A 22,268-nucleotide genomic window follows, 5' to 3' on the forward strand; every position below is an offset into this window, starting at 1 on the left:
TGATTAGAGTACTGTGTTGCTTATTTCTTTGATAAAACTTCCTTAGTTCCAGTAATCCAGACTCCAACTAAGTGGTCCATTTCTGCTGGTTTGGCAAGCCAGTTATGGGGTACGTAACATACTGTAGGTTAGAGCTTTTCCACGTTAAATCAAGATAAAGGCAGTTGGCTAGCAAGTCTGTTTTCAAATATAATTGAGGTAATGGAATTCTTATTTCTTCACTAATTATTGATGGTCACCAATCCAGGGGTCTTTGAATAAGCTATTCTGCATTTATGTCCTGTCTTTGGACCCATTCTGGAGCTTCCGCTAGCATGAAAACAGCTGGCCTATTGTGTTCAGAATTATTACCTCCATGTGTAATCTAACCTTCACATCTGGGACGATACCACTCTAGATGGAAAGATATCACACAGTGTCCGAAGTTTACTTTCAAAATGAACTTGATGTCAACAGGGGAGGCATTCATCTTGGAACAATTAAGACCATAAGACATAGGACTAGAATTAGGCCCCTCAGTCATTCCATCATGCCTGATTTATTATCCCTCTCAACCTCGTTCTCCTGCCTTCTCCCCATAACCTTTGATATGCTGACTAATCAAGACCTACCAACCTCCACTTTAAATATACTCACAAACAAGAGAAAATCTGCAGATGCTGGAAATCCAAATTGCACACACAAAATGCTGGAGGAACTCAGCAGATCAGGCAGCATCTATGCAAATAAACAAACAGTTAACATTTCGGGCCAAGACCCCTTGTCAGAACTAATGAAGTGGGGTCCGGTTGAAGGGTCTGGGCCTGAAATATCGACTATCTATTCATTTCTATAGATGCTGCCTGATCTGCTGAGTTCCTCCAGTGTTTTGTGTGTGTTGCTCTTATTTTACAATGACCTCTCTCCCCTTAAGCTCTCAGCTGGAGACCAGTTATTCAATTGTTCTGCCAAGCCACACAAGAGCCTGTGTCCTAGGCAATAACTGATCTGTAAAGCTCCAAGATTATCAAGAAATAAGAGCAACCGGCAGCTTGCTTTGATTGGTGTGTAAGATTTGTAAACAACTCAAATCCCTCCGGACCATTTGGCCTGCAAGACAGCCAAGTTGACGTTTCATTGTCTTGGCATGTAATTTACATTAACAATGCCTTTAACTTAATTTGTTTTTTAGTTATTTGGTTACTATTTCAGTTGTGCCAATGAAGGAACTTCTTAACAAAACTTTAGATTTTGGGAGTAATATTATATTAGACTTCAATAATCCAGGGAATATTTGTTCACTTGCAGATTTACAGTACATTTCCTGTAAATTGATGATGTTAATCGAGAGCCATCAACTGAGCATTAAATCTCCAGAGGTAACATACACATTTGCCTGTTTCTTTTCTTAAAGAAACAGTCATGGGTGCAGATTCAATAATTAGGACATCATTTAAGTTTGAAGGTGAAAAACAGAGCACTTACCCATGCAAAGGATCCAGGACTATAGCTCTTGGGTGTGACATTTGACCTTCCACCAAGGTCTTCCGGGTCTGAGATGCTTTTTCCAGTCTTGCTACACTTATAGACTTCCTGTAACTATCATCGGTCCAGTATAAGTTGTTTCCAATCCAGTCCACAGCAATACCTTCGACATTATCCACACCTGGTAGTGACAAGAAAAAATGCTGGTCATGCTTAGGGTTCAAAAATGGTCTTGTGTTGCCATGTTGGTGTAACGCTATCCCCTGTATTGACAGCCATTTGTTCACTTTCTATAGCAGAAATATAAAATGGTGCAATATTTCTTATGCATAGAAAGAATGGTGATGTTTCTACCAATACCATTCAAGCAGTTGTCATCTTTCACCAATTTATACTGATGGAAAGAAACAAACTGGTCACCATTTTGGATAGATGAAATAATTACCATTGCTTGATAAAGGTTGTGTAACTAGGGGCTGTGCACAATCCGGATTTGATGGAGACAGCCGTGAGAAGTGCAGAGGAACATCTGGAGTAACTTCTGAAATGCCTGCTTCGCTGCCGCTGCTACTGTACGATTGAGAATCTCCGGAGACGAAGGCCCCAAATCCTCGGCTTTGCTTATCGCCTGTTGCCGGGGCTGGGGTCAAAGCACTCGGCAGAGATGGTGTTTGGTGCTCGGTGTCGAAGAGGTGGTTGGAGGCTTGGGGTTTTTGGACGGACTCGGAGTCGGACTGTGGTTGAACGCCTCCAGGATGCTGCATCAGCAAGTTGGCGGTGCTGGAGGTATACCGTCTGCGTGAGATGATGGGACTTTCGAGAGACTTTGAGACTTTTACTGTGCCATTGTCTGTTCTGATCAAATTATGGTATTGCTTTGCACTGTTGTAACTATATGTTATAATTATGTGGTTTTTGTTAGTTTTTAAGTCGGTTCGTCATGTGTTTTCGTAATATCATTCTGGAAAAGCACTGTATCATTTCTTAATGCATGCATTACTAAATGACAATGAAAGGGGACTGCGTGTCGTCATAATCATAGTCATGTGATTTACTTTTCTTCTAAGCACTTTATAAGTGATCCCTGGCCCTGCCACTATTCAGGCCCTTTTCAGGCTATCTCATCACAACAAAACATAAAGAATATCAAAAAGAAATTGTCTCATCAGACAATGCAATCTTCAAACATTCCTTCCTGGTGGAGAAAAGAAAAACTTTCTTCCAAATTCAGTTTTACACAATAACTCTTGTGGTAGGACAACATTTAATTCCCATTCCTTAGCCTCCAAAGATGTGCTGGAGAATTTCAAACTACTGCAGTCATTGTGTTGACAGTCGTCCCACTGTGATATTATCTGTTTTTCCAGTATACTGGCAACCACAGTGCAGAATTAACATCTGTGCCTGGTTTCTCAGATATGTAGATGGCACATATAAAATTATTCAAGACAGGATGGTGCCTGCATTGGAGGTGTTCTGTTTGTATTTGGCATTCCTGCTTGTGGCTGCATGGAGAGAGAGCAAGAATGTCAAGGTGAATGGAAGTGATGAATGACTACAAATATCTGTGCCTTATGCCGGATACCTTGTAGGTGATAGACATTAGGTTCCATTTATCAGCCTAATTCACAATGTTGTTGAGCCCTCACTCCATGAGGGAAATACAAAAGGATGTTGTGCAACAAACAACTCCATCTCATATCTGTCACTGGTGAGAATACTATTGAGGAAGCAGCTGAAGGTGTTTGGGTTTAGGAGACCTCATTGATCTCTGTTGCCGTACCTCATCCAATGCTGACGTGAGATCTGTGAGAATATCTGTCACTTCATCTTTGAAATTCCTTCTTTTGATCCTAACTGAATTGAAGCTGGAAGAATGTTTGGTGGTGAGGGAAGCATATTGGATCAAAAATGACTGGTGGTGAGCAGATAATTGTTTAGTTCAGTGTAATTTGACAATGGCACTGAAAAGTAGCTCTATTACTTTGCTGATAATTAAGATTACATAAACATAGGATGGTAATTAGCCAGATTGAATGTGCCTTTTTCTTTGTCGACATGCCATCCTTGGGCAATTTTCCATATTGTTGGATTGAGGCCAGTGTACTAGTTGAAATAGAACAGCTTGATGTTTATGTTAGATAATTAAATTTGATTTCCTCGTTAAATTATGACTATTTATTTGGAACACTTCTGCCTGGACATGATGCTTTATCTTAAATCCTGCTCCCCTTTTGGAGAATTGCTCTTCAATGTGAACCAACTATTTAACTAATTTTTTCCCTTACAATCATAACTTGAACACTATATTATTTTCTGTATGAATGTTGCGCACTTCCAATGCTTCCCTTACAATGCAGATCTATGATAGATGACATATTTGTTGAACTTTTCTGAAACATTTGCCAGCCTTTGTCACAGTCTGTTTATCATTTCAGAAAATAGTATTTTTCTCACTTGCTTTATTAATATTCTTTAACTTACTTCATATTTCAAACATTGATCTCTTGCATCGGTTTCTCAGTTCAAAATCCTCTCGACTACCCTTGTTACCCAGCTTACCAGTTCACTGGTCCTAGCATGGTTCAGAAGTTGTCCAATCACCATTTTCCAAGCACATGTGTCAGTGTCTCTTGAACTGGAAATCATTTCCACCATACTACTCTCTGAGTCAAACATTTATTTATCTTTTTTATTTGCATATGGCTCCAAAGATATTCTAATGTTTAATTTGGTGCATCTAGGACCCCACCTTCTCGGCATAATGTTTTCTCACTGCTGCCAACAGGAAGAAGGTACAAGAGCCTCAGGACCAGCATCACCAGCTTCAGGAACAGTTATTACCCCTCAACCATCAGGCTCCTGAAGAGGTAACTTCGCTGAACCTCACGTCCCATCGCTGAACTGTTCTTACAAACCATGGACTCACATTCACAGACTCTTCATCTCCTAATCTTGATATTTATTGTTTATTTATTAGCAGTATTGTAGTTTTATCTTCCTCATGCATTTGAACAGTTTGCTGTTTTGTTTTTGCACATTTGTAGTTGGTTGTTCTTTTCGGCGCAGTCTTTTATTGATTCCAATGTGTTTCTTGTACTTACTGTGGCCGCCTGCAGGAAAATTAATCTCTGTCTTGAATATGGTGACAAATATGTACTTTGATAATAAATTTACCTTGAACTTTGTTATGTCAGGCTGATTCACCAGTATCCCTTTCTTATCCTTTTTTTAAACTTTATATGCCAATTTTCTACCAAGTGGCATAATTCTTTTAAAGTTGTTTTATTTTGTCTGAAATATTGATAAAGATTCAACCATTCTAGCTTAGTATAATTTTGTGATGGCATTGACTTTCCTGACCACAAAGCTGTAAAATCCAACAAAGACCCTACGCTCTATCGAATATAGATGGAGGTACACTCACTAATGGGAGGTCCCACTGGAACTATCTACTCTTCAAAACTAGTTCACTTTTCTGTTATCCTCAATAGTAAATTCAGTTGTTTGAGTGGTGGCTCCTTGCTCCCTACCAAGGAAGAGATTCTTCCAGTTAACAAAGTAATTTAAGCACAGTTCATTTATATTTAGTAATACACATTTAAATTCGGACAAAACTCTTAAAATACATTTTAAACTCACAGAGGACTTTTACCTTAAAAACATTTCCAAGTTACAATTGATTTCTAAAACACAAAAGATTTCCACAACATAGATCCAATTCCTATAAGCTGAAAAGACATGTCAAAAGCAAATGAATCATCTGTCGCCCTGATAGACTCCGGTCACTCTGTCCTTCTATCATTCTTCTTGATGTTTTTTAACCATTCCTAAAAGGAGATGCTGCCTGGCCTGCTGCGTTCATCAGCAACTTTGATGAATGTTCCCTACATTTATACTGCTTTTCTACCACTTGGGTGACTTCACGTACATGATAATTTTTCAGGCACCCTTTTTACATAAATGGTCGAAAAGCTTCCAGAGACAGAGTCTCCAGGTACCCACAAATAAGTTTGAGTTTAAGATTAAATTTAAATGTCATTCAACCATACACATGAATACAGCCAAAGGAAATGCTGTGAATATAACTCTTTAAGCATATAAACTCTCCAATTATTAACAGATCAGCTATTTGATATTACAAGTGATAATATCAATCTGATCTACAAGTTTCCATGAACTAAATATCTTAGCCAGTTTGTCTGGTTTAAAACAAGTCAAATTAAATAATCCATTGTTGTACACGGTCACTCTTGAGAAGTCAGTCTAAATGCTGTGAACCAACATCCTGCATTCTATGGACAGTGCATCTGTTTGCAAAGCTATATTTTAAACTTCAATCTGATTATTGCTTCCATTTACATTAGAAAAACTGAAGACTGGATCCTGTTTATGACAAGAAGCTAAACAAAGAACATTGGTTGGAAGTTTCTCTTATTCAGAAATACTGTAAAGCTTTGATCTCTAGAAGTTTCAACCGTTATGTTAAACAGCTGAGCTTGGCAAAAAAGTAAATAAGAAAGCTCACCCTCCTCCCCAGCCCAGGATAGTGAATATTCATCACAACTTATAAATGTAACGACTTTACAAGAAATTCCAAAATCCTTATGTAACTTAACAACAGGCTTTCTAACAAAAGCACTCAAATCGTTCTGATTAATAGTTCTGTCCTCTCAACATAGGCCTGGGGATGTTTGGATATTGTTAAGGACACAATATACTGTGATTGTGCAATGTGCTCATTGATCAGCTATAAACGTTTGTAGAATTTGAGGCCTAAGGTGTCATGCTTTTATTGATGAAGCAATTACTCTGATGGGGCAAAACATCAGTTTCCTATTATCATGCTATTATAGTACCTTTTACACTACGGGATTTAATCTTGATGACAAGCTTCTAATCATCACATTATCAACTACCTTTCGTCAATCCTCATACTCCATTTCAAAGGAATTTTCCCCATCCACCTTCCTTGTGATTGCATCCATTTTTCACTTTGAAAGGAGTAACTCAAAAATAAATAACAAATTTTCTTTGTTCAAAGAAATTGAATACTCACCTACCCCAAATTTTTATCACCACTGAATACCTAGCTAGTACCTGCTCAGATGATGATACCACCATAGTGAGCCACATCTCAAATAACAATGAGTTGGGGTATAAGAAAGAGGTAGAAAGTTTAGTGATATGGTGTCATGAGAACAACATTTCCTCAATGTTATCTGAACAAAAAAAGCTGGCCGTTGACGTCAGAAAGAGGACTGGTGCACATGCTCTTGTCGGCATCAACAATGCTACCATTGAGAACTTCAAGTTCCTAGAAGTGAACATAGTAAATAGCCTGTCCTGATTTAACCATGTTGATGTCAGAGCCAAGAAAACTCACCATCAGCTCTATCTCCTCAGGAGGCTAAAGAAATTTGGCATGTCCGCATCGACTCTTACCGATTTTTAACAATGTACCATAGAAATATTCTATCTTGATGCATAACAGCATTGAATTGCATGTAACCACAAGAAACTGCAGAGCGTTGTGAATACAGTTCAGTGGATTACAGAAACCAACCTCCCCTCTGTACACCCTGTCTATTCTTCTCACTGTCTCAGTAAAGCAGCCAGCATAATCAAGGATTTAACCCACCATGCACCTTCTCCCATACCCCTTTCCCATCGGGCAGAGGACACTGAAACCTGAAAACAAGTACCACCAGATTTTAAAAAAGCTTCTATTCTGCCTCTGTCAGACTCTTGAATAACCTCTTGAATGATAAGATGGAATCTTGATCTCACAATCTACCTTGTTATTATCTTGCTCTTTATTGATTACCTGCACTGCACGTTCTGTAGTTTTCACACTTCATTCTGCACTCTGCTTTTGTTTTATCTTCTTCCACCTCAGTGCACTGCGTAATGATTTGATCTGTATAAACAGTGTGTAAGACAAGCTTTCCATTGTCTCTTGCCGCATGTGGTACATGCTGTACCAAAGGAAGTAACCAAAACTATGAAATCCTTTTCGACCAAGAAAAACATGTGGGCTGCAGCACACGCCTAGAACCATTTCGTAATCAATATTACTGTTTTTCTTTATGCAATTTGAAACATATAAAGTCAAATGTGACACCTCAATATGAAGATGCTTCTGGAGAAGAAGGGTGCTGAGGTCACAAACAGCCAGGGAAAGAGGATATTGAGCCACCAGAAGACTTGTTCAGGGAAGGGGGAATGGGCTGGTGTGTCCATGCAACCTGTCAGATGTCTCATCTCTGAGTCAAGCAAAATATACTCATTTAGGAGTTGCATTTTCTCTGTCAATGTTGATGAAGGGTATTTGAACTGAAAAGTACATTCTTATTTTGTTTCCATTGATGCTGCCTGACCTGTTGAGTTCTTCCACCACCTGCAGTTTGTATCTCCTTTTTATGGTTGTTGTACAGTCAATACTATCCCTTCTGAATCCAAGGCCACTTTTTACCCAAGTAATAATCATGCTTTGCCCTAATAAATAATTCCACCATTTTACAAGTATTGTTATAAGGCTCCCAGAGCTAGTTGGGAGTGTTATCTTAAATCTGTTATGTCATTATTTTTGCAAAAGTAAAACTTTAGCTAGTTTTGAATCTACCAAAACATTGAAAATACTTTACTTCTTGCTCATAAATAACGGTTGCTGAAAAGCCTCACAGTACTCGTATAAGGATAGTCGTACTTGTGAAATTATTTGTTTTGAACATTTCAGATTTATTCAGCAACTCCATTACATTAAAATCAAATCACTACCAAGTTATCTCTTTTTAGCGAGCTCACATTATTCACAACTTCTTGAATGAACAATTGGTGAAATAGTTATATATTGTGGCAACAGTATTATTTTCATACTCTGTTTTAAAGGTTTAGAGATTTATTGAAAAATGCAAAACATAAAACTAGGGTCTCTGAGTATCATTGGAACTTTCTTTTTACCAAATATCAACATGTTCAATTGGTTAATTTTATTTCCTCTGGGGTTTGAATGATATTTTTCCCCACATACAGTATTTCACATCTGAAAATGTATTTACTGTTCAGCAATATGCTTTCTTTCTGAAAAGTCAGCAGCAGGTCATTACAGCAAAGAAGAGCTTTGACCAGCATCCATTCGATATTTGGGATGGATTAGCAAGAGCAATTTAAAGTAAGACAGGGGCAAGCGCAGTGGCCATTATCTCAGTGGACAGAGACAGACTGGTGATCTTGAGATCTTTAGGTCTTCGAGACTTCCACAAAGAGGGATTCCGTCAGAGAAAGCAAAAGAAAGGAAAAGCTCCAGCTCATTTTTCTCCCCCTTTCATTCTTTATATCTGCTTAGCTGGGATATTAGAGATGCCAGGCAGATAGTGGGATGCTCCTCTTGTGGGATGTGGGAAGACACGGAGACCTCCAGTGTCCCTGATGACTACAATTGCGAGAAGTGCATTCAGCTGCAGCGTCTAACAGTCCACGTTAATGAGTTGGAGCTGGAACTGGTTAAACTCTGGATCATTTACACCCACGGTGCAGGACACCAGAAACTGGGTGACAATCAGGAAGGGGAAAGGGGTTAAGGAGCCAGTGTAGCGTAGAGTACCCCTGCGGTCACCCCACTCAATAACATCACTTTGGATACCGTTGGGGGTGGGGAGGGGTGTGTATGACCGAACAGAGGAAAGTCACAGCAATCAGATCTCTAGCACTGAGTCTGCCTCTGTGAGTCAGAAGGGAAGAGAGGAGAAGAGGCATGCTGTGGTGATGGGATTTGTTAGTTAGGAGATGGACAGGAGGTTCTATGGGGGAGAACAAAATTCCCACATGGTACGTCACCTCCTGAGTGCCAGGGTCTGGGTTATCTCGATTGAGTCCTCAGCATTCTTAAGTGGGAAGTGAACAGCCAGAAGTTGTGGTTAATGTAGATACCAGTGACATAGCTATGGCAAATGATGAAGTTCTGCATAGGGAGTTCAGTGAGTTAGGTGCTAAGTTAAAGGGCAGAACTTCCAGGGTTGTGATCTTAGGATTGCTACCCATGCTATATGCAAGTGAGGCTTGAACCAGGAAGATTATACAGCTTAATACGTGGCTAAGGAGCTGGTGTAGGATGGAGGACATAAGATATTTGGATCATTGGGCTCTCTTCCAGGAAAGGTGGGACCTGCACAGAAGGGATAGTTTGCTCAAGGGGTACTAATATCCTGTTGAGAAAGTTTGATAATGTTGCACGGTGGAGTCTCAACTAGAGTTGCAGGGGAATGGGAACCAGGGTGCCAGAACAGTTAGCGGAGAGGTTGTGGAGACAAATGTGGAGAGGTTTTGAGGAATTGGAGAGCCTACAGAAAGATAGATTAGAATGAGCAAATAAATGGCAGACAGAATACAGTGTTGGGAAGTGTATGGTTTTGCACTTTGGTAGAAGAAATTAAAGAGTTGATTTTCTAAATGGAGAGAAAATTTTAAAAAAAACTGAGTTGCAAAGGGACTTGGGAGTCCTTGTGCACGATTCCCTAAAGGTTAATTTGCAGGTTGAGTCTGTGGTGAGCAAGGCAAATGAAATGTTCATTCATTGCAAGAGGACTAGAATATAAAAGCAAGGATGCAATGTTGAGACTTTATAAAGCACTGGTGAGACCTCACTTGGAGTATTGTGAGAAGTTTTGGGCCCCCTATCTTAGAAAGAATTGTTGAAACTGGAGAGAGTTCAAAGGAGGTTCACAAAAACGACTACCGGATTGAATTGCTTGTCATATGAGGAATATTTGATGGCTGTGGGCCTGTATTCACTAGAATAGAGAAGAATGAGGGGTAATCTCATTGAAACCTATTGGATGGTGAAAGGCCTTGATTGAGAGGATATGGAGAGGATATTTACTGTGGTGCAAGAGTCCAGAGGACACAGCTTCAGAATATTTGGCGCCCCTTTAGAATGGAGATGAGGAGGAATTTCTTTAGCCAGAGAGTGGTGAATCTATGGAATTCTCTGCTGCAGGAAGCTGTGGAGGCAAGTCTTTAAGTATCTTTAATGCAGAGGTTGATAGCTTCTTGATTTGTCAGGGCATGAAGGGATAAAGGGAGAAGGCGGGAGACTGGGGCTGAGAGGAAAATTGGATCAGTCAGGATGAAATGACAGAGCAGACCGGATAGTCCAAATGGTCTAATTCTGCTCCTATACATGGTCTTATCATCTTCTTTCTTAAACTAAGCAAAATCTAATGAGTTCTAGAAATTGTTCTGGTTCCTTTGTATTATGACTGGATCTTGGGGGTCTAAAGAAAGAAGATCGTTTACCCAACCCCAAGGGAAGGCCATAATTTTTATTTCCTATTCGTTATGAGGATTAGATCACTTAATCATATGAAGATATATATTGTGTCTCTAGTTTTCTTGTTGTTTTGGGCTACGGAGAAGGAATCATAGACATAGAACACTGCGGCACAGAAACAGGCCCTTTGGCCTATCAGGTCTGTGCAGAACAATTAATCTGTCTAGTTCCATTGGCCTGCACCTGGACCATAGCCCTGCATATACTTATCATCTGTGTACCTATCCAAGTTTCTCTTCAATGTTTAAATTGACCCCACATCCATCACTTGTGCTGGCAGCTCATTTCACACTCTCACCACCCTCTGAGTGAAGAAGTTACCCCTTATGTTCCGCTTAAAAATTTAACCTTTCACCTTTAATCCATGATCCAGTTGTAGTCTCACCCAACCTCAAAGGAAAAAGCCTGCTTGCATTTACCTTACCTATACCTCTCATTATTTTGTATATGTCTATCAAATCTCCCCTCAATCTTCTATGTTCTAGGGAACAAAGTCCTAATGTATTCAAACTTTCCCTATAACTCAGGTCCACAAGTCCTGGCAAAATTAAACATAGAAACATAAAAAACTTACAGCACAATACAGGCCCTTCGGCCCACAAAGTTGTGCTGAACATGTCCCTACCTTAGAAATTACTAGGGTTACCCATATCCCTCTATTTTCCTAAGCTCCATGTACCTATCCAAAAGTCTCTTAAAAGACCCTAAGTTTACTTATAAACTTTCTCTGTACTTAGTTACTTAAAACTTGTTTACATCTTTCCTGTAGTTTGGTGACCAAAATTGCACACAGTACTCCAAATTAGTCCTCACCAACATCTTATGCAATTTTAACATATCATCTCAACTCCTGTACTTGATACATTGACTTATGAAGGCCAATGTGTCAAAAGCTCTCTTTATGATCCTACCTGCCAGTGACGCCACTTTCAAAGAATCATGGATCTGTATTCCTATATCCCTGATCGTAAAATATGTGGATTGTTGAACTTTGTATTTGATGTTGATTGTCCTCTCAATGTTTCTAAAGGTCTTTTGAGAAGTATCTTGAGAAGAGCATGCAGATATTCCTCTCCAATGTGACCTTAAAAGCTCAGTCATATGAATCAGATATGACTTATTCAAAACTAGTTTATGCTGACTCCATTTAATGTACTCAGGCAGTATTTTCACTTATGATATATTCCATTAACTTGGTGAAAGTTAATACCATTTTAAAAGGCCTATAGTTATCTTCAGCAGCCATGTTGGGACTGTGAGAATAAATATGAGTTTCTTGTGCTCCAAAAAGAATAGCCCAAAGATCCATAACCTTGGCAAGAGATTCCAACAGGTTCAGTTATTTCTGTTGGTAGCCGATTTAATTCTTTTGATGCAACAAAAGAAATCAACCCATACCAAAAAAGCATGTCAGGCCAAATAATTTACATTTCTTCTGAGATTAAGGTATAAGGCTTTTGCTTTGTCTTGTGAAAGGATTGAAGCCATGGATCAATGATTGTACTTTATTAATTTTTGCACCATTTTCAACAAAAAAACTCTCATCATCTCCTTCCTTAATAGAACATACTTGATTCCATTCTTACAATCTACTATAGCATTTCCAATTCCCCTTGCCTGTGTCCTTGAATCTCCATAGTTTATGCCCACTCATCAGACAGCTTGAGCCCTTCCTATGGAAACCCTGCCCTGGACATCTCAATAAAAAAGTCACTTTGCAGACCCCCAAATATCACTGCTTTTGAATTCAAAATTAGAATGTATTAAATTAGAAATAAGAATATTTTAAATGTATAAATAGCAAATTTTGTGCATATTTAAATTTGCCATCCTTTGGAAAATTGGTCGAAGCATTTCCTATAACAACTCACTTTCGTGTTGACATCATTACTCTATGATATTTTGCTCCATGATGACCATTAATTACTGATCTACAGAAACAGGATCAAATTCATCATCTTAAAAAAGGCCTCATCTTAGGATCCACAGTATTAATTCACAGTTCATCAAATGTAAATCACACTGAACGTAGTGAACCTTTTTTGAATTTAAGGTCACATTGCCAGCAGCTCTGAAGCTCTGTGTACTTAAAGCTTCACACACAAAATGTTAGCAGAAAGCAGCTCCAGGCAACAGAGTACTGATGAAAGGTCTCAGCATTGACAGTTTGTTTCCCTCCATAGATGCTGCCTGACTTGCTGAGTTCCTACAGCATTTTATGTGTGTTACTTTAGATTTCCAGCATCTACAGAATCTCTTGTACCATTAAAGCTTCAATGTCTTGATCTACAACACCAGTGTTTGTGATGACTTATGGTTGGGGGAGAATAGGGAAGAGCGACCAAGGGTCTGCATGGAATGGATCTGGAACATCTTCCCCAGGACTTGTTCAGTTTCATCAGCTATGCTCCCGCCTCCCCATTTTCACCATCTACAGGCAACCACCCATACAATCTGTAAGGGAGAATCCGATCTAGCCCAGTGTTGTGATGAGGTTTGATCGCAGCAACAGTGACTGCCCTGCTGAGTGACAGCCACAGAGAAATTCCTTTAATAAAGGCTGACTGATTCTGAACAAGCAAAGTGACATTTAAGATGATAACTTAAAGAGAATAATTCATAATAAAAATTTATTAAACAAAGGATGTCACAATCTATGTTTTAGTGATCCTTTCCACCCCAACTCAGATTATGGGGGAAAAATATTTAGTGCATCCAAATTTGATGAAGTCCAGTTTTTAAGTTTATGTGACTGTGATGTGATAAACTAACCCTCACGTCTGTAATAATGAGGGTAACAAGTACACCTTCCCACTGTATGTCATAAGGTCTTGGAGCAGGATCAATAATTGAAAGAAATAGATGATTTCAAGTTTGTGGGGCAAAGGAACTGGAAGTAGATTAAGGTATGTTAGAATTACATATTCCGTATGTGCAGAAATAGCCTTCTTGTTTACATTTTACCATAGTGATGATGTCAAAATATTTACAGTAGTAAAGTTTGGAAGATCTATGTACAAATTGTTGGAGAAACACAGAATGGAGATAAGCAAATTAAAAATAACATTGTCATGCACAGGAATGTAGCAACATAAGTGATGGACGTAATGTAGAGTATGAAAGTTAGTCTAGTCCTCGTTTTGGTATGGGATTTTCATTAATCAACTGCTGCAACTTCAGTGCCTTTTCGATCTGCTTAATCTTTTCTTTCAAGTTGCAGCCAAAAAAAGCTGAATGCATTGAAATTCATTGTTGTTATTACTTTCACATTTAAGGGCAATAACTCTGCAATTAAAGATGTTGATTACAAATTGGCAAGTAGGCAATCTTGTCATAGTCTATGATTTCAAAAAGCCACCTTCTGTTCACTCCTTGGAGTACTTGAGGTTTGCTTTGCTTAGCTAAATTTGCTCCAGTGTAAATTGATTTAAATGGTATTAAAGTTATTGTGCATCCATGTAGGCTTAAATTAAATTGGAAAATCTAATTTATGGTTAGCGTACCTAGAGTAGCATTGCCAGCAAAATAACCACAGCATCAAAAAAATAATTGAATCACTTTATCACTTTAAATTTGATAATCTGAGACTCTGATATTAACAAATGTGTCTTTCTTTGATTTATTGTCTTGTTTCTTCATTTATTTTACAGTCTATATAAAGAGAAAAATGGCTCTCTTGTTTATCTCGTCCTTATAAAGTTCTGAATTCTTTCCACCACTTAATATTCCTGTCTTTTTTCAAAGAAAGTTTGCCTTGAAGGATTTTTTCATTACGTAGGATATATGTTCTTTCACATTTGTTGTGTCTGCATTTTTTGAAACAGACATTTGGTGGCACAGTTGTCATGAATGCCATGGGAACTGTGACCTTAACAGGAACATCAGGCTAAACACTTGGTGATGGCTGTTAAATTTAAAATAACCACAGAGGCTCATGCTTCACTGAAATCTACAAAGTTTAAATAAGCATCCCCCTTCAAAGTGACAAGTACAAGAACCATGCACTAACCTATTTTACAGGAGGGTGCGAATCATTTTCCAGATAATACATACTTTAAAATATAGATTAGGTCTACTGAAAACTCAAAAGCCTTCTAATATCATGCTGTAGATTGATGTCTTTTTTAAACACTGCTAGTGTGAGAAGTGAAGAATTTGTTTAAATTAATTTAAACTTTTTACTTTGAAACAGTTGATGCAATGTAGTCAACATCCTGGCAGCATAAGAGGGTATATTCCATCTCCTCTTGATCCTTTGAATTTCTTGAGGCCTATTGAAGATCATTTTAGGCTCTCCTATACTGCTCAATAAGGGAAAATTCTAACCCAGGAAGAAAGCAAATGGATATAATTATATAGTAGACTTCCTCAAATCAAAAGGAGTCTAAGGTTTTGCAAATATTTGAGGAATTTAAAAGTTTACATATTTTATTGCACCAAAAATTGGTAGATTAATAACTGGAAAAAAGAAATTTGTTGATTTTTGTTTTGAGCGTTGTGGAATGCCAATGAGCTATATGATTTAGGATCCAAATCCATCTACTTCGCTTGTTATGCTTAATTATTTATTTTAGAGATACAGCATGAAGCAAACCCTCGCAGCTCAATGCGACCCACCGATTTAATACGAGTCTAATCACAGGAAATTTACAATGAACAATTAGCCAATGAACCGGTATGTCTTTGGACTGTGTGAGAAACTGGAGCAGCCGGAGGAAACCCAAGCGTTTTACAGGGAGAACATATGAACTCTATAAGACGATGAGACATCGGAGCAGATTTAGGCCATTTGGCCTATCTAGTCTTTTCCACCATTTCATCATGACTGATTTAATATTTCTCTCAATCACAATCTCTCACCTTCTCCTCGTAACCTTTGACATCCTGAATAATCAGGAAACTGCTTTAAATATACTCAACAACTTGGCCTCCACAATCGTCTGTAACAATGAATTCCTCTGGCTAACTAAGTTCCTCCTCTTCTGTGTTCTAAACGGATGTCCCTCTGAGACTGTGCCATCTGATCCTAGATTCAACCACTATTGAAAATATCCCCTTCACATGCAGTCTACCTAAGCCTTTCAATATATATTATTTTTAGATTAAGAAGACACGTAGTCCCCTTTTTATTGTCATTTAGTAATGCATGCATTAAGAAATGATACATTATTTCCTCCAGTGTGATATCACAAAAACACAGGACAAAGCAAGACTGAAAAAACTGACAAAACCACATAATTATACATATAGCTACAACAGTGCACAATACCATAACTTCATGAAGAAGTCTGTGAGCACAGTAAAGTTCAAAGTTTCTCAAATGTCCCACATCTCACGCAGACGGGAGAGGGAAGAAAAACTCTCCCTGCCATGCCGACCACAATCTGACTCTGAGTTATCCGAAAACTTCGAGCTCTGATCAGCTGTCCGACACCGAGTACTGAGCGCCATCTCTGTCCAAGGGATTCAACCTCTTTCTCGGTCGCCAAAAGCAGGCAAGGCCGGGGATTTTGAGGCCTACCCTCCGAAAGATTCCTGACCACACAGTAACGACAGCAGCGGATGGGCGTTTCGGAAATTTCTCCAGATGTTCCTCTGTGCTTTCACGTCTATCTCCATCAATCAGAAATTGTCCACAGCCCCTATTTAACAGATACGATATCATTTTTCACCGGAGAGCTGCGCATGCGCGGCGCACTGCCATCTTCTCCTCCCGTCTATCAACCTAACAACGTCCCATTGATAGATTTCAATGAAATCCTCCTTTATTCTTCTAAATTCCAATGAGTACAGGCCAAGAGCCATCAAACGCTCTTCATACATGAAACCTTTAATTCCCGGAATCATTCTAGGAATATCCTTGGACCCTCTCCAATGCTGGCCCGTCTTTTCTTAGATAAGGGGCCAAAACTGCTTACAGTACCTCAAGTGCTGTCTAACCAATGCCTCATAAAGCCTTAGCATTACACCTTGTTCTTATATTCTAGTCCTCTCAAAGTGAATACTGACATTGCATTTGCCTTCCTTACCAACGACTCAACCTGCAAGTTAACCTTCAGGAAATCCTTCATGAGGATTCCCAAGCACCTCTGCACCTCAGATTTTTGAATTTTCTCCCCACTTAGAAAATAGTCTATGCCTTTATTCCCTCTACAAAAGTGCATGTCCATACACTTCCCTACACTAAATTCCATCTGTCACTTCTTTGCCCATTCTGCCAATCTAAGTCCTCTGTCATCTCCCTTCTTTCCCTTAAGGAAACCATGTTGACCTTGCCCTATTTTATCATGTGCCTCCAAGTACATTGAAGCCTCATCCTTAATAATGCACTTCAACATCTTCACAACACTGAAGTCAGGCTAACTGACCTATAACTTCTTTCAACACACATAAAAGTTGCTATAAATTCACCCTTCTAAAAGAGTGGAGTTACATTTACAATTTTCCTGTACTTGGAACCACTCCAGGATCTAGTGATTCTTGAAAGATCATATTAATGTTTCCGCAATCTCTTCAGCTACCTCTTTCAGAACTCTGGGGTGTAGCCCATCTGGTCTAAATAACTTATCTACCTTCAAACCCTTCAGATTCCCAAGCACTTTTCCTTAGTAATTGCAACTACACTCACATCTGTTCCTGACAGTTTTGAATTTTTGGCATACTGCTAGTTTCTACCACAGTGAAGAGTGATGCAAAATATTTACCAAGATTCTGGGCTATTTCTTTGCACTGATTTCTACTCTCTGGGATCATTTTTCAGCTGTTTGATATCCACTCTTGCAGGTTTCCTGCTTTATACAGTACATCTGAAAAGAAAAACTTTTACTATGCTCTTTTATTTTATTGGCTAGCTTTCCTTCATACTTCATCTATTCTTCCCTTGTGATGTTTTTAGTTGCCTTCTGCTAGTTTTTAAAAACTTCCCAATCCATTAACTTCCAATTAATTTTCGCTATTTTTGCTATTTCCTTTTTTGCTGTCTTTGACTGCCCTTGTCAACCAGTCCTCCCTTTAAAATACTTCTTCATCTTTGGGATGTATCTAACCTGTGTCTTCTAAATTCCACCAGAAACTCCAGCCATTGCTGTTCTGCTATCATCTTTGGTATTGACACCTTCCAATCAACTTTAGCCAGTTCCTCTCTCATGCTTTCATAATTCCCTTTACTCTACCGTAGTACAGATACTCCTGACTTTATCTACTCCCTCTTAAACTGCAGGGTGAATTCTGTGATATTATTATCACTCTCTCCTAAGGGTTCCTTTATCTTAAGCTCTCTAATCAAATCTGGTTCATTACACAACACTCAATCCAGAATTGCCCTAGTGGGCTCAGCCATAAGCTGCTTTAGAAAGCCATTTTGTGGGCTTTCTACAAAGTCCCTCTTTTGGGATCCAGCACCAATCTGACATTCTCAATCCACTTGCATATTGATATCCTCCATGACTACCATAAATTGCTCTTTTTATATGCTCTTTCTTTCTTCTATTGTCCTTTGTTTCTCACATCATGGCTACTGTTCAGTGACCTGTATATAATTCTCATCAGGGTTTTATTACCCTTGTCGTTTCACAACCATGGATTCGGCAGCACAGTAGTTAAGCCAATTGTGCTTGAGAATTTGCATGTGTCAGCTAATTATTATTTAACCGTGATAGTATTTAACTCTATATTTGTCATTGTAATGTTTATGGAGACTTGGACAGAGCATAGCAATGCTTCGTTGCTGTTTTGCTTTCGGCCTTCTCTGAGATATTGGACTTTCAAATCAACTGACTCTGAAGACTAGCAATATTTGTTTAATGTTTAAATGTTCTTTTCAGCCGCAGTGTAGGCTGCGTGTTCGTTTGAGAGATTTTGTTAATGGCCCTATTTGGCCTCGTGTTTATTGTTTACTTTCCCTTTAGCACTGTTTGTATTAAAGTCTGTGGACTATCCACCTGCTTCAGTATCTCTTACTCTGCACTTGGCCATATCTGAACCTGGTAACATGTAGTTTCTTAACTCTATGCACAAGGATTCTATATTTTCTGATCTTATAGTGCTTATAAAAAGTATTCACCTCCCTTGGAAGTTTTCATGTCTTATTGTTTTACAACATTGAATAACAGTTCATTAACCCTTAAATTGATATTATTTAACACAAATCAACAGAAGAAGACTCTTCTGTGTCAAAATAATAACAGATCTCTACAAGTATAAAACACAAAATAATTGATTGTGTATCACCCTGGGAAAGGTTTGACTGCTAATGTAATAGTTTTTCTGTAGAAGCACTGCTAATATAATGGTTTTTCTGTAGCAGCAGTGTTTGGGTTATGGCTAGAGATAACGGGGGCTTTGAAATGTGCGCCGTCCAATGAAGGGAGTGTTATTTTCTTGTTGTGTGCCTGAGACCAAAGTGATCTGTGACTTTTGTTCGGTGGAAGATGAAGAGAGAAGATGCTAGAAAGGAGAGGTTGTAGACACCAGAAAGGAGTGGACTTACAGTGGGGCCTGGATTCGACGAAGCCTGGGGAAATCGATGGAGGACCAGTGAAAAGGAAACGGTGAGCTCCAACTTGTGCACATTAGACCGTTTCATTAAAATGGGCCCTTTTCTTTTTGTTTTACTTTACTAACCCTTTAGTCAAATTAAGAATTATACAGTTAAATTGTTTAATTGCATATGGTGTACTGCCTGATATTTCATGGTACTGATTTGTAGCAGGGGAACACATCATGCAACAGCCACACAAACAGGAGATTTTTCACCTCAGTTTCATATGCTTGGTGGGGTCAGAGGTTGTCTTCCCTGGACTTACGTAGAAAACTGATTGTACACACATGTGCGTTGGGCTTCCTCATTTGCATCGATCACCTTGCACCTTCATGTTATCCAACACAAAACTGAAAAAGCTGGGCAGAACGGGTGTACAGTGAGTAGAACCACGTCCTTGAGCGGCCTGAGACCTGGGTTTGATCCTGTCCTTGGGTGCTGCCTGTATAGAGTTTGCATATTCTCCCTTTGACCGTATGGTTCTTCTCCAGGTGCCCCACATTCCTTACTCAGCACAAAACAATGTGCACTGGCAGGTGATTCACCTCTGTAAATTTCCCCTATTGCATAGGTGAGTGGTAGAATCTACTTAGAGTTGATAAGAAGGTGGACATCACAGGTCACCATTGAACACATCTGGCGCTGCCACAAGAAAGCAGCATCCATCATCAGGGACCCCCACCATCCAGGCCATGCTCTCTTCTTGCTGCTGCCATCAAGAAGGAGATACAGGAGTCTTAGGTCCCACACACCTCCAGATTCAGGAACAGTTATTACTGTACAACCATCAGGCTGCTGAACCGGCGTATATAATTTCAGTCACCCCAGATCTGAAGTGATTCTACAATCTATGGACTCACTTTCAAGGACTCTACAACTCATGTTCTGAAAAGTATTTATTTATTATTTGCACATTGATCTTTTTCAGCCTTTATTTGTGTGTAGTTTTACATTGTTTCCATTGCATTTCTTTGATCTACTGTGAATGCCTGTAAGAAAATGTATCTAAAGGTAGTATTGATAGTAAATTTACTTCGAACTTTGAATTGGGATTAATGTAGGATGAGTGTAAATTAGTCTTTATTCATTAGCCTGGACTTTATGAGTCCTGAACAAGGGTCCCGGCCCAAAACATCGACTGTTCATTCATTTCCGCGGATGCTGCCCTGACCTGTTGAGTTCCTCCAGCATTTTGTGGGTGCTTTGGATTGCCAGCATCTGCAGACTTTCTTGTGTTTAGGATTTGCTCACCACTGTGAAGTCTCTTCAAAGGATGGCTACCCTGAAGAAGTTTAAATCTTCGCTTCCACTGGAGCTAGCCTCCTTCTCCGTCCCTCCCACCGTTTTATTCTGGGGTCTTCTCCCTAACTTGTCAGTCCTGAAGAAGGGTCCTAACCCAAAACATCGACTGTTTATTCATTTCCATCGATGCTGCCTGATCTGCTGAGTTCCTCCAGCATTTAGTGCTTGTTGCTTTGGACTTCCAGCACCTGCAGACTTTCTCATGTTTAAGGTCAGCTTCTGACCCATAGCTCTCTCTTCATGATCCTTTTTCCAGGAATACTATCATGGTCAACCTCTTTAGGAGGTAGGATTAGAAGTCTTGACTATTAAAACACTATTGAGGTAATGTAGAATTGCCTATTGTGCTGCCCTTGGATGAATAAATCCATCATTGTTTATTGGGGAGGAGGAGAACAATCATGCAGTGAAAAAAAATTCCACTGAAGCAGTAAGGAGAACAGATTTATTGAAGCACTTGTATCAGTAGGGCTGAAGGAACATTATTTACAGCCCTAAGGGAGCCAGTGCTGAGGGAGTTATCAATTTAAAGGCATCACTGAGAAAATAAGTAGAGAGGTACAAAGCAAGTTCTTTATGCTGGGTTATTGGAGCACTAGGCGGCTTGTTATTACACAAGGAAGCAAAAACTGTTCCATCATCTGAGGAACATGCCTAAAGTATTTCAAAGGCTGGAAAAGACTCTCAGCAACAATTGGGGCAGTGGAATAGGTTTGTTTATGCATGGAAAGCAACAAAAAGGCCTTCCTTCTGTGATTTAAAGAATCTTCAAATAATTGCTTGAAAATATTTACTGCCCTTTTGAATGCAAAAATGATTGTAGTTATCACCTATCGTTAAGTGGCTGTGCTTTTCTAAATGTCCCAATCATCTTTGGTCAGCATTCTTTAAGTGCTATCGATGTGCAATTTCCTGCTGCATCTGTAGCATGCTCCAAGTGTCAAGGCCAATATAACCTTGGACTATTTAAACTGGGTAGGCACAAATAATGCCTCATGTTAAGTTAATGCTTCTGTCTTCTCTTTAAAATCACACTCCATTTTTACACAACACCAAGTAAGAAATATATTAATCTCTGCTGTCCAAATTAAAGCAGTTTAGAATAAAACATCACCATTTGCTGAAGGAGAGAGAGAGGGAGTAAGAAAGAAAGAGAAGGGGGTAGGAAGAGAAAAACAGAACAGCTGCAAATTTTGTCCTGGAGTGACAATTATTGCACATGAAAATAATTAAGAGATGTGAAGGAGTGTGAAATACTTCTGACAGACCTTAATAAATTATTGTATGAACCAGAATAATTTGCTGTTTGAATTTGTACTATCTTGTTCGCAGCTATATTTGCCAACATAATTCTAATCTAATTTCTCTGAACTCTGGATTAAACATTTTGTTTTCTTCTTTAAAATTGATTTTAAATTCAAACACTCCCACTCTAGGCAGAGTAGCAGATCGCTGGCAAGTTAAATGGCCTCTAGCTAGCCAACGGAGGGAGTGGCTGCAGCTTGGGGAGGACGTAGTTCATATCATTGAGGCAATAGCCAAGAGAAATGTCGAAAGACCACTGGACCATGTCAGTCATCATTGTCAGCTTTGCTACTGTGAGATCAGAATCAGAATCCTTTATTATCGCTA

At 39.1% G+C, this 22,268-nt stretch overlaps 1 protein-coding gene across 1 annotated transcript in view; it reads right to left on the reverse strand.

Annotated features, from left to right (window-relative positions):
• The window catches only part of LOC140197951 (low-density lipoprotein receptor-related protein 1-like), a 2,495,129-nt gene that overhangs the window by 1,375,753 nt on the left and 1,097,108 nt on the right, over positions 1 to 22,268 (reverse strand). The window contains exon 12 of the mRNA XM_072258609.1: positions 1,465 to 1,645. Within this exon, the coding sequence (XP_072114710.1) occupies positions 1,465 to 1,645 (181 nt within the window). The remainder of the gene's footprint in view (positions 1 to 1,464; positions 1,646 to 22,268) is intronic.

Source organism: Mobula birostris, chromosome 5 (genome assembly GCF_030028105.1).
Source record: "Mobula birostris isolate sMobBir1 chromosome 5, sMobBir1.hap1, whole genome shotgun sequence".
Taxonomy (NCBI): Eukaryota; Metazoa; Chordata; class Chondrichthyes; order Myliobatiformes; family Myliobatidae; genus Mobula; species Mobula birostris.